Source organism: Haliotis asinina, chromosome 8 (assembly GCF_037392515.1).
Source record: "Haliotis asinina isolate JCU_RB_2024 chromosome 8, JCU_Hal_asi_v2, whole genome shotgun sequence".
Classification (NCBI taxonomy): Eukaryota; Metazoa; Mollusca; class Gastropoda; order Lepetellida; family Haliotidae; genus Haliotis; species Haliotis asinina.
Window position 1 is genome coordinate 38,455,003 of NC_090287.1, and position 13,307 is coordinate 38,468,309.

At 40.2% G+C, this 13,307-nt stretch overlaps 1 protein-coding gene across 2 annotated transcripts; it reads left to right on the top strand.

The window, feature by feature from the left end:
• Positions 1 to 633: 633 nt before the first annotated feature.
• LOC137293816 (uncharacterized) lies at positions 634 to 10,675 on the top strand. Of its 2 annotated transcripts, XM_067824572.1 has the most exons (7): positions 634 to 753; positions 3,073 to 3,342; positions 4,481 to 4,780; positions 6,760 to 6,789; positions 8,346 to 8,426; positions 8,757 to 8,846; positions 9,537 to 10,675. In XM_067824572.1, exons 1-7 carry the CDS (start codon positions 705 to 707, stop codon positions 9,671 to 9,673), a joined length of 957 nt encoding a protein of 318 aa, XP_067680673.1. In that variant the 5' UTR covers positions 634 to 704; the 3' UTR covers positions 9,674 to 10,675. The 2 variants fall into 2 exon arrangements, with proteins under 2 accessions (XP_067680673.1, XP_067680674.1); XM_067824573.1 differs by lacking the exons at positions 8,346 to 8,426; positions 8,757 to 8,846 and having other exon boundaries at positions 670 to 753; positions 9,537 to 9,690.
• The last annotated feature ends 2,632 nt before the right edge of the window (positions 10,676 to 13,307 follow it).

Here is a 13,307-nt window from a genome sequence, read left to right on the forward strand (position 1 = left end):
CAAAAATACAATTCGTTACAAGCGAAAACATAAAAAAAAACAGAAACAGACCCTCAAAAACTACAATTCGTTTTGAGCGAAAATAACAACACAAAGGTACACTATACAATGCTTTAAAACATAAAGTATGTAAACATGAAAAAGACAGAAACAAAACCTCAACAAAACAGCAAATTACAATTCTTTGTATGAAAAAACAGAAGCAAACCAACAAAACAGCAAAAATACAATTCGTTATAAGCGAAAACATACAGAACCAAAACAACCTTTCAACAAAACAACATGAAATACAATTCGTAATGAACAAAAACATAAAAAACAGCCCAAAATATAATTTGTTATACGCTAAAATATACAAAAGCAGAAACAAAACCTTAACAAAAAATGCAACGTTTTATAAACGCGTTCGTTATAAACGTCATGTACTGTATATATAGTTGTATGAGTTGTCTGTCATTTAAAAACATGGTGTTGATTGTAGATAATTACTCTTGAATAGGATTCTCATTATTAACAGAATCTGAAAAATGTGCTAACATCCCCCCTATTCTGGTTAAATAAAAATGTATTATCCTAAATTGACAGGCGTGAACGAATTTCACAATTAGTGTGAGTCATATTTCCTCATGCTTGTTTTATAAGGCTATCAGCGGTTTGCACAGTGTCACTACAGCTTCATCTACTCACGGCATATCCACCCTGCCATGCATCTGTCTGTTCTTCTCCTCGTGGTCATACAGAACACTAATATTTGTGAGTATTTGAGAAGAATTATGTTTTTTCCATGATTGACATTTATGCTTATTCTGTTCAGAAATCTTAAGGAAAACAGACATTCGGTTTTGAATTCCGGAAAAGGTACACTGTTTAAAGCCTGTACTTGGTTTACTCTGCGAATATTTCTGAATTACATAACTCTTAACCACACACTAAGACATATATATCATGATGAGGTGACATCTCCCGATGACGCACTGGGCCTGAAATGGCCACGTATGAGACACGTAGCGTTTCCAAAGACTTACGACACGTTTGAATGCTCATAAATTTGATCAAGGTTACATGCTTCAGTGCATCATATTCGTGTTTTAGGTTTTAAATGTTTTATAGAAGACACAGGGTCAACACTATTCCGGCAATTCATTTATAGGGGATTCGAACCCCGACCTTCAACATGACTTAGGAACCCCTTAGTACGCGGTAGATAGGGGTGGGGGGGGGGGAGGGGGGGGGGGGGGAAGCTTTTTTCAGCAGTTTTGTAATTTTGGACACTTGTGTTGCCTGTGTGTGTGTGTGTGTGTGTGTTTGTGACGAATGGCAGAGGTGGACCCTTTCGTGAATACATTGTACCGGTGTCATACATATGTTAGGTTATTCATAAACACTTGATCATGACTCGTGGTATAGACTGTTCGTGGCTATGGAAAATGTTCCTTCGCTACTGTTGACTATTATGCAGCCATGTTGAGTTAGTCTCACTACTCTTGCCAGTACCCATATATGAACACGTGAGGCAAAATGCACAGAATACAAGTATCCTGCATCGGTGAGGGTCGGTGGGGAATCCTAGTGGTTAACACGTTCGCTCACCACGCAAATGACCAATGAAACCTATTTCTGGTGTTTTACGTCGTGATGTTACGTACTCACTCGGCACCGGTGATAAAATATTTCTGTTTCTTTGGAGCTTGTTATAGATGTTACGAGGTTAATATAATTGTCACTTGTACGAGGACACTCACGTAAAAGAATATAATGTCGAGGAAGGAATACAAGTTTCCATACGGAAGTCATAACGAGGTGATAAATAAATAGTGCAGTGTCGTCCTGTTAATCTCCCTCGGTCAACCGTACTTTTAACGCATTTCGATTCAAGTGAGTGAGTGAGTTGAGGTTTACGCCGCACTCAGCAATATTTCAGCTATATGGAGGCGGTCTGTAAATGATCGAGTCTGGACCAGACAATCCAGTGTCCAACAACATGAGCATCGATCTGCGCAATTGGGAACCGATGACATGTGTCAACCAAGTCAGCGAGACTGACTACACGATCCCGTTAGTCGCCTCTTACGACAAGCATAGTCGCTTTTTAGGGCAAGCTTGGATTGCTGAAGACCTATTCTACCCCGGGACCTTCACGGGGCTCAACTCAAGTATACTATGACAGGGGTCCGCAGATCAGTCAATTCTTTATTATCGTGTTTGTTATAAACGAGGTTCACAGTTTGCTGAAAGTAAATTGATGTTAATGCAAATATTGTTTGGTTATAAATATACTGAAACCCAGAGGAAACGCAACACTAATCTTAATGCTCGAATCGAAAACATTAGAATGTTTTTAACGTACAGTGTGGTATGATGGTTTTGGGTTGGATTTTCTGCCAGTCCGGGTGACACAAGTGACAGGATAATCCATAGTGAAGTGTCATTTCAGAGACCATTAATTTCTCCTTGGTAATAAATTGTATCCAGTGTATCCAGTATTTTCTTGTAATTTCAATTTGAACTTGGTGCTGCGTTTCCTCTTGGTTTCAGTACATTCCATTATGCTCTGTGTATATCACATTACCCATTGTATCATGACGTCATGGCATACTACAGACTTTGAGAAAGACATAAAAACAGTATAAAATTGACTTTGGTCCCAGTCACTTACTATATGTTTCAGTCGAAATCTGCATGACGAACTACGGGTAGAGCGAACTAAATCTAATGGTTCATTTGAGTTTGTTAAAATCGCAGTTGATTGTTTATTGTTTCTGCGGATCTTATCGAGTATTTTAGTGATAGATATTATGAACATCGACTATGTCGAACCTTCTTAGTGGCATGTATCACAAGCGTCCATATACCAGTTTCTTCTGACCGTCACGTGTGTTCTTTCAAAATAGGGGTGATAGGGTAACCTATACCTAGTGGGTAAAGCGTTTGTTTGTCTCGCTGAACACCCGGGTTCGATTCCCCACATGGGCACAATGCGTAAAGCCCATTTGTGGTGTCTCCGGCCGTGACATTGCAGGAATATTGCTAAAAGCCACGTAAAACTATACTCACTCAGTCACTCTTTTCCAGATACTTCACAAGCCAAGCCTGTGGACACTGAAGTCGCCGTACTTGACAAATTGTTCACCCTTCAATGTGGGAATAACTCGTCAACGCACGAAGACGTGGCCCGGAACTGTAGTTGGAACAGAAATAATAAACAGATACAGAAATCTAACACAAACATCATTATGGAAGGATTAAAACTGTCAATCAAACGTTTCATCTGGAAAAGGAAACAGAGGTTTAAATGTGTCTGCGTTCCCGGCCAAAGTCTCTCCTTCACAGTTACAGCAGAACGTAAGTTGTAAGAAAGTATTTTCTTTTTAGACATAACGAAACATTATTCTATTGTTTCAAAAAAACGTGGAGGTTTTCATGTCTTTTGAATTAGAACTCATCGAATATGTTTTTCCCATTATTCTCAATGGTTAATGAATGAAACATACATTATATCATTCTTCCCTTACTAACAATAAGCTTAAAGAAGGTATTCAATTTGCAACGCTACTCTTTCATCTCAGACAATGGGTTTTACTATCTATGCTTAAAATCGTTATATGTGTGGTCATGGCTGATTTAACTACTTTGTGGAGTGAGTGAGTAAGTTTGGTTTTATTCCGCACTCAACAATATACCAGCTATGTGGCGGCGATCTGTTAATAATCGATTCTCGACCAGACAATCCGGTGATCAACAGCATGAGCATCGATCTGCGCAACTGGGAACCGATGACATGAGTCAACCAAGTCAGCGAGCTTGTACCCGACCCGCATAGTCGCTTTTTAGATCTTAGGCATCAATTGATAAGGCGCACTGTCCAATCAAAATCGCGGAACAAAAAAAACGAAACGGCCTTTTGGAAGTCAGTCAACTCCCTTGCCGTAGGCAACAGGCAGAAGTTTTGCAGGGAAATATTACTGCTACAAAGTGTTTGACATACCAGTATATTGCAAGACTGCGTCTCCCATCCATAAATATTGTTTGTGAAGATATGTGATGAATGTAACTGTTTTAGCTTAGCGTAAGCTTCACACAAAGAAACAGTACGTACGTAGGCACGAACACAGACACTAAAAGTTTTAGCACCATTCCAGCAATATCGCTGCGGGTGAAACCAGAAATGGGCTTCACACATTGTACTCTCGTGGGGAATCAAAACCGGTTCCTCTGCGTGGTTAGCGAACGTTTCAACCTATACTACCCCACTCCCCCTTATGTAATATGGGATGGAATTCAACACCACGAGGTGTTCCAAAAAGGAAAACCATCCGTGCTTTATCGGAGGTCATAGGTAACCGAAGTGAGGCCAGGTGATTTCATAAAAACCGTATTAATCTAAATGGGTCTAACTGCCAAATGTACCGTTTGCCTTCATTCACACCGCATGGTTTCATAAAATGCCCCTTTCGTTTTAAAAGAAATCTGTATTTTACAGGTGCTCCACATGTCAACGTAAACATGGCGAGAGTGTATGGCAGATGGGAACGGATACATTTCAATCTCACTGCAAACCCCAAACCTGTAGTTACCAACTGGTATGTAATCCTGTCCAATGGAGGTTTGTCCCCTGTCGATCCAACAAGAAGTCACAAAGAACTTCAGCACATTTCCGGTATATCCTACCGCTTACAGCTCGACCACATGGATGTCAAGGACAAGGATGCAGGGGTTTACATCGTCAACGTCTCCAACGCCAGGGGCAACTACGTTTTCAACTACAGCATTGTTGTTCATGGCAAGTAATCAGGTCTTATACAGTGAGTTTGCAATAGGTTTAACGCCCCTTTCTACATTTTGTGGTGGTTTGGGATAGTTTGTCGGCAAAATGTAGGAAAAAAACTGAAGTTTCAAATTTTAGTCGTTTATCAGCTATGATTACACGATGCCATTTAGAAAGTGGTCAAATGCAACATATGTCATATTTGGGATTTCACTTTCACTTCCACAGTCGCGGTGGCTGAGCGGGCTAGGCGGCTGACTTTGTGTGCTGGCGATTAGGTGCCTGACTCTGAGGGTGCGGGTTCGAATCCCGGATGGGACTCAACCGAAAAAGTACTAGAATTTGTACTTTACTAAGAAAGTGAAATCCCAAATATGACATATGTTGTGTTTATCAGCTATTAGTTTAATAACTAAACAATTATAGAAATCGAATGGGAGGACGTCAATTTACTTTTTTCGCAAAGTTTCAACAATATCACGTCGGGGGGGCACCAGAAATGGATTATACACATTGAATCCATGAGGGGAAGCGAACACTGATCTCCGGCGTGGCTAGCGAGGGATTTAACCACTAAGTTTCACCCAACCTTCCGTGAGGTCTTGAAAAAAGGGGATTTAAAACATTTCAGTGCCAATGTAGTCAGTGTACATGCTGATAAATATTGCACAATTTGTATTGAAACTGTTAAAGGTCACATGCAACCAAAAAAATCAAACATAATTAAACCACAATTATTCATGACATATAATATACATTGCTGCTTGTAAAAAAAACAAATGAACAAAATCATAAGCGTACAATCGCGATTCAAAAGTGCAATATTTTGTACTTGGGCTTACTTCCCTCTAAACGAAGCACTCGAGGGACCGAACCCAGTCATGGCGGGTGGATATGCACTCAAGTGTGACGACGACGTCCGATACGCTGAGAGCTCATTGTGTGTACAGAAAGATGATCTGTTTGATGGGCATTTTAGAAGTATAACGAGTCACAAGAAAGTACGATTCTTTATGGATAACAACTTTTTTTATTGTACTTGATACGTCGTTTCAGTATGGATTCATACACCGTTGTCAAACAAAATCATACACACTAAAAGAAGTTGTTATACATAAAGAATGTATATAGAGATGTTAGGTTTTGTACATATATATTCTCTGAATTTGCGTTCAATCCAATAGAAAAATCATCTTAGTAGAAATGGTGAACTACTGTGTGGCTGGAAACTGTCATTCGTCCAAGTACAAATCACGACTAGAAACTGATGAGAGTTTGCACCAGTTTCCTTGAGATCCAAAGATCCGAGAAAAAAGGATGTAGTTTGTTTGCAACCCACAGACATAAAAAACATGTCATGTGTACAAGTATCACACCTGCCTAATTACATAATGCGGCAGAGACAGGACACGGGTGCGCGCGTCATAAATCATTTAGTTTATTTATAGCGTATAGCCTGATAGGCTGAAGTTAATCGTTTGCATTCCGATTTCGCGGGGGGTTTGCATCGCGGTTTTTTTTCAACTTTATAGGTTGGCCTTTTTGATGATTTGTTTCGGTAACAATCGGAATCGGAATCTGCCAAGTTATGTTTTACGTTGCATGTGACATTTGACTAATTAATTGAATACTTTCGTTAAAACATGTTTCAAACCTGGTATACTGCACAGTGTCATGTGTGGAGTTGCATCCCTTAGAGGTGCGATCTGTGATGGACATGGGGTTCTCTCTAGACACAAACAACATCTGCAGCTCTTGACGTCAGTCTTCCTTTTCATATTAAACAAAAGAGGCATATCAGTCCTTTAAAAATGTGGCTATGATTGTCATCACAATGGCATAAATCACCATAGAAGTGCAGAAAAATGAGACGGGAAAACCTTTAAGTATTTAACGTGGGAATGAAAATTCAGGGCGGACGAAATGTGTGAAACACAGAGAAATATTCACAGCCTAATCGCATGTTAATTCGTTATACATGTATTTATTTCCAGATCACAGAAATGCTGACCAGCCATTGTCGAGTAAGTTCAACGTCGGGTTTTGCAAGAAATGAAGATATCTGAGTGAGTGAGTGAGTGAGTGAGTGAGTGAGTGAGTGAGTGAGTGAGTGAGTGAGTGAGTGAGTGAGTGAGTGAGTGAGTGAGTGAGTGAGTGAGTGAGTGAGTGAGTGAGTGAGTGAGTTTAGTTTTCTCAGCCGCAGTCATCAGTATATCGCGGCGGTATGCAAGTACTCGAATCTGGACCCGACAACACAGTGATCAACATCATGAACATCTTTCTACGCATTTGGGATACGATTACAAGCGGGCCTGACCACCCGATAACTGACGCTAGCATGGGGTACAGAATATCAACTTTCATCAGGATCTTCACGAGTCTACAGATATTTGAACCACGTCATGGGATAGAAACATTATCATGTAAAAAGACCGAAGTATGTGTAAATACAATACTCACTGGACAGCGAATGAAGATTTAAATTACCCTTAAGCATGTTTTTTTTTTCATCTAATTTGTGCAAAGATTGTCGTTTTTCTCAGAGTAACTTGAGGTTTTTTGAGCGCCTAAGGGGATATAAAGGGAAGTCACCCCTCACACAGTGTACGCGAACCTACATATCTAAGTCGCTTTTTAGGAAGGTAAATAACTGAAGATTTCACCTTACAGTAGCAAAAGTTGAAATGAAATGACGGAAATAGTTTCTCTGTTATCCTCATCTCCACCTTCAAACAACAGAACCCTTTAAAGTCTTCAAGAAAAAACAAAGCCATTCGAGTCAGCCTCAAATCTAACGCAGCCTACGGGTCCCCATAAAACCTTGCTATCAAGGATACATATAAACCTGAAGCGTGCTGCCTCATTTTGCTTGTTGAGAGGGCGACAACGCGACAATGCGACAACGCGACAATGTCCCTTCTCGGATTCCATACTTTTCACTATACATTAGGTCATCTCTTGTTTTCCCAGAATAACCGCATTTGAGGTTTTTGTTTTGGAGAGACAGGTTTTACTTTTCGCTAGAAAGACCTCTTCCCAGGTTTTATTTTTCGTTAGTAAGACCGCTTCCCAAGTTTTACTTTTCCTAACTTTATATGAATATCAACATTCAAATGATACATGAATGTTTGAAATTACTTGAAAAAAATCTTTCTAGATTGAGCTCAAAGTACAAATGTTTCTCAAAAGGACAGTGGACACGCAAGTCTCAGACGCTGTACCGCACGGCCACCGGGGCCGACGAAGGTTGTGGGGTTAAATTGTCTGCTTATAGTCACTGTCATTTAAATTGATTTTACGCTCGCTTCAGTTATTGTTATGTAGCTTCATTAAATGATCACCTACTTTGTAATTATCCATCATTGACTGTGTATATGTTAGAGAAAACACTTCTCGGTTTTGGTAGACAATGTAAAAACCATCGGGGTCGGGAAATCCCTCAGGACTCCGCCCCATGATTTCCGGCCCCCTCCGGTTACACATTGTCTACCAAACCTCGGAGGCGTGTTTTCTCCTATATATAATACCCTGCTTTATTGAGATTGCGCTTCAATCATCTGATCCTGGATATATTTTCAAGATCCACTTCTCGTCGGCGGCTTAACATCACTGGCATTCGGCACCCTGGCCCTGGTTGTAGGATGCTGTTTGACGTGTAAAGGTAGTAAACCTCGTTTCTGATTCCGCAGTCTATATAATGCCACGATACTTTCTTAATCCGTAAAACAAACGAAAATATATAATCCTGAATTTTATATGGCGACTGCATGAACTTGATATAGTTATAGTGAGTGAGTTTGTTTTTACGCCGCTTGTAGCAATATTCCATCGGTATCATGGCGGGGGACACCAGAAAAAGACATTATACATTATACTTGTGTGGGGGAATTGAACCTGGAGCTTCGACGTGACGAACGGACGCTTTAGCCACCAGGTTACCACACCAGTCCCGATATATTTACATAACAAATATGTATCACAATTATTTCAGCTGTATCAGCAGGACTGGGGAAGCGTGAAGCTTGTAAGTATCGAGTGACATACATTACGCCAAGAACCGGGGAACCGGAAGCTATCGAAGGTAATGACAGTATTCACTCAGTTTACATATTACTAGTGTTTTATGAGTCGCTATTATCTGATAACTTCTGACATGATTGTAGCAGCACACTAGGTATTATCATTGATCGCTCTCTTCTCTGAGGGTACCTCGTATTATCATTGACAGTCATCTCTGTGTGCATACCAGCTGTTATCACTGACGGTCACCTCTATGTGCATACCAGGTGTTATCATTGACAGTTACCTCTGTGTGCATACCAGGTATTATCATTGACGGTCACCTCTGTATGCACACAGGTGTTATCACTGACAGTTACCTCTATGTGCATACCAGGTGTTATCATTGACAGTCACCTCTGTGTGCATACCAGTTGTTATCACTGACGGTCACCTCTATGTGCATATCAGGTGTTACCTTTGACAGTCACCTCTGTGTGCATACCATGTGTTATCATTGACAGTTACCTCTGTGTGCATACCAGATGTTATCTTTGACAGTCACCTCTATGTGCATACCAGGTGTTATCTTTGACAGTCACCTCTGTGTGCATACCAGTTGTTATCACTGACAGCCACCTCTATGTGCATACCAGTTGTTATCACTGACAGCCACCTCTATGTGCATACCAGGTGTTATCATTGACAGTCAAAATACTGAATTTCTTCAAATCTCATCCAAAAGAGACAATAATAAATTGTTTGGTTTCAGCTGACCCTGGATCCGAGTGGGAGTCTGAAAGCATCAAAGCCCAGGAGTATGCTTTGACGGAGAAAGTCACAGACGACTGCATATACGAGTCCGGAGATTATGAAGTACCGCACAATGCAACTATTAACACGCATTAAACACTTTAACACGTGAATTAGTCATTTCTGAATCAGTCTATAGTGTTTGTAAGTCTCACGAGGCGCTACTTCCGGTACTAAGTTGGTTTCCGGTTCTTTGCGCACCAACTTGCTACATGCGAGAGGGAGTCCAGCTTACTCCCGGTACCAGACTTCTGGTGACAAACTAAGCGTACATTCAAGAACCAGTTCTGGTTGCAGACTGAGTGACCGCCAAATATGACTTTACTAGACCGAATCAAGTGTACAGCCATGCTTTTCTGTCATGTGTGCAGATGCTGACAGTCGTAATATTTGCATAATTTGGGGATTGTTACTTCGGAAATTTATTATTCCTGCAAGGGTTATCGGTTCCTTATCGTTAGTCAACAACCATGAGACTACTCAGTGAGTTATGAAACTTGTGTGTCACCGAAAGTACTAATATTCCGATAAGTACCGTGGTCTGCTTATGAGTAGAGTGAGTGATTTTCCAGCCGCTTTTAGCAATATTCCTGCGGGGAAAAACAGAAACGGGTTTCACTCACTGAGTCGAACCAGGGTCTTCTGCAATTAGACTAAACGGTTACCTAACTGCTTCTACTTAACAAGAAAAACACTTTTCACTGAGGAAGAACAGCTATTTTTTCACGGCGAGTGAGTGAGTTTAGTTTTACGCCGCACTCGGCAATCTTTCCAGTCATATGGTGGCAGTCTGTAAATAACCGAGTCTGGACCAGACAATCCAGTGACCAACAGCATAAGCATCAGCGCAACTGGGAACCGATGACGTGTCAACCAAGCCAGCAAGCCTCACCACCCGATCTCGTTAGACGCCTCTTATGAAAAGCATAGTCGCCTTTTGTCGCAAGCATGGGTTGCTGAAGGCCTATTCTACCCCGTACCTTCACGGGTCTTTTCACGATGACCATAAAGTGAGTCGATAAAGAAAGTGATATATATTGTTATACTCACTTCTTCATAGCATGGGATTATGTACTTCAATAAAATTATTTAAACCCATCCGATATTCGTTGTGTGTTTCGTTTTCTACGATTTTTATAAACGTATTTTTAGTATTATTTATTTTATTATTTATTTATATTATTTATTGTTTATTTTATTATTTTATAACACAAGTAGTATGAGTAGCCTTCCACAGGGTGTTGCTATGAATGCAGGCTTGATCTCGAACTACAGTCATGTGCCATAATTAGGTCATAAAATGGCTGCCAGCTGGCAGTGGCCAGTAGGATGGGTAAAGTAAATTGTCTGGTGTGCCATATATACAAAACAATAGGGCCCCAAATTTTACAGGGTAGGTTTTCAGAGATCATAGGTCACCTAAGGGGATTAACTCTCGTCGTCTGCTGCATATAAACAAAGTCAAGTTCAAGTTGACAAGATGGGGTAAATAATTATAGAAATTAATTTGAGTAGATTAAAACAGTCAGATATTGCAGATGCTGTCCAGAGGTATCAAAGCACAGTTTGTAAGTTTTTTAAAAGGACTGAAATGGGTAAAGATGAAGAAAACAGATCCAGACGTGGTAGACCTCCACTTGTGACACAGAGAGCAGACCGTGTGCTAATGAGACCCCTTAAAACTAACAGACGGAGATCTCTTGAAGACATCACAAGTATTGTTAATGAAAGATTACCAACTAAAGTAAGCAAAAGGATTATTCAGAAGCATTTACAGAAACTCAAATACAGAAAGAGGCTTGTTTGAAAGAAAGTTCTGTGAATAGACTGAGAAGAATGGCATGGTGTCGGACACTGTTGCATTGGAAAACTGAAACAAATTGGTGCAAAGTCATTTTTAGTGATGAGAGTGGTCCTTTGAAAAAATAACAATATGTCTGTGTGGAGAACACCTGGAGAGGAGTACAGACCCTCTAGTGTTGGGACCAGGTGCGCTGATTTCCAGCACAGAGGTGGATTGTCTGTGATGATCTGGGAGTGTATTTCCTTTCATGGAGCTGATACACTGGTTCATATTGATGGATCTATCAACAGTGAGAAGTATGTCTCTATTTTAGATGACAATTTATTACCATGGCCATCACAATCACTAGACTTGAACATTATTGAAAATTTGTGGTTATTGGTCAATATCAAGTTGCTGCGAGTTGCCTACACCATCAAAACAAAAGAGGAACTTTTTTAGCAGATTCTCAGGATTTGGCAAGCCATACCTCCCCATCATATTCAGGCACTGTATCTGTCAATTCCACCAAGGATTTAGCTGTGAGGATTAGTAAGGGTCGTATCACTGAATATTAATCAACCAAACTTTCTTGTGTAGGGTAAGTAACCCTTATTTTTCACCTTTCTTAAACGCTCTGCCAAAATTGCACTTAAACATGGCTGCCATTTTATGGCATAATTATGGCACATCACTGTATATGTCAGAAAAAAAGCCGACGTGGCGTAAAACCCAACACAGCCCAATACATCACAGGGTCCCTGGCGAGTGTACATTCAGAGTGTGTCTGTGAGTGAATTAGTTTTATTCCTTTTGCAATATTCCAGCAATATCTCGACGGGTACATTGTGCTCATGTGGGGAATCGAACCTGGATCTTCGGCGTGACGAGCGAACGCTTTAACAGCTGGGCTACCCCAGTCGCCCATTTTAAGGGGTGGTCGACAGTGTTAAGATTGGAGATGGCGATCAAACGTTCCATAACTTTTAATAGACTGCATAATGCTCTGTGTCGATATTATAACATCCGAAACTGCTATTATGTGGTGAATTGCTGTATTCTCTAGCTACTTATACTTAACAAGGCTTAGGTCAACGTTTGCTTTTACATATAAAGTGAAGAGTCAGTTAACTTTTGGAGCCATGATTCAGTGTTAATAACACTCGGCAATCTGGTCCAGATTAGATTATTTACACAACTCAACAAGAAACAAACAGCTGAATAAAATTTGGCATGCTTCCTGATAGCAAAACAGCGAGACCGTCATATATGACTTTACTAGACCGAACAAAGTGCACAACCATGCGTTTCTGTCACAGCCGCAATGATTGGCTAATTTGACTATGGAGATTTTTTTTATTCCTGACATGATGATTTATTCCTTACTTTCACTGTCAACTGACAACCATGAGATCATTCAAAAAAAAAAGATATGAAATGTTGTTTGTCACCGGAAGTAGTGAGGTCTCTCGAAGTGCCGTGACCTACTTACGCGGCTTATTGCATATCATTACCCAAAGACTCGACTCCTGTTTTGAATACGTTTCATTAGCTCGACACTGTTTCGTTTGCAGCAAACAAACAGGGAAATATAAATTTGTGTAATATTCTGACTAAGTGTTTACAATACATGTCAGTGAGTGATAAATGTTTCCTGTTAATGCGAGAGAGATAAAATTAGTCATCAATTGTTGGAGAAGACTGTCAACTCCATAAACAGAGTTCTTTGTTTATTATTCAATGTTTCTCTTCGATCGAGTACTTTCCCAAACGTTTGGTTTGATAACAAAGAAAACTACTGTATGGTATTTTGTGATATTTCTAAAGCTTTTGATCGTGTCTGGCATAGAGGGCTATTATTGAAATTGGATATATATGGTGTTAAAGTTGACTTTCTAACTTAGCTTGTTAGTTAAATAAGCAAACGTACCCAATCAGTTTTTTGTG

Excerpts from the sequence above, each read along its gene's own strand:
- LOC137293816 (XM_067824572.1), top strand. The coding sequence starts at position 705 with ATGCATCTGTCTGTTCTTCTCCTCGTGGTCATACAGAACACTAATATT. Across the intron at positions 754-3,072 it reads CATACAGAACACTAATATTT|ATACTTCACAAGCCAAGCCT; the intron begins GTGAGTATTTGA and ends ACTCTTTTCCAG. Across the intron at positions 3,343-4,480 it reads CTTCACAGTTACAGCAGAAC|GTGCTCCACATGTCAACGTA; the intron begins GTAAGTTGTAAG and ends TGTATTTTACAG.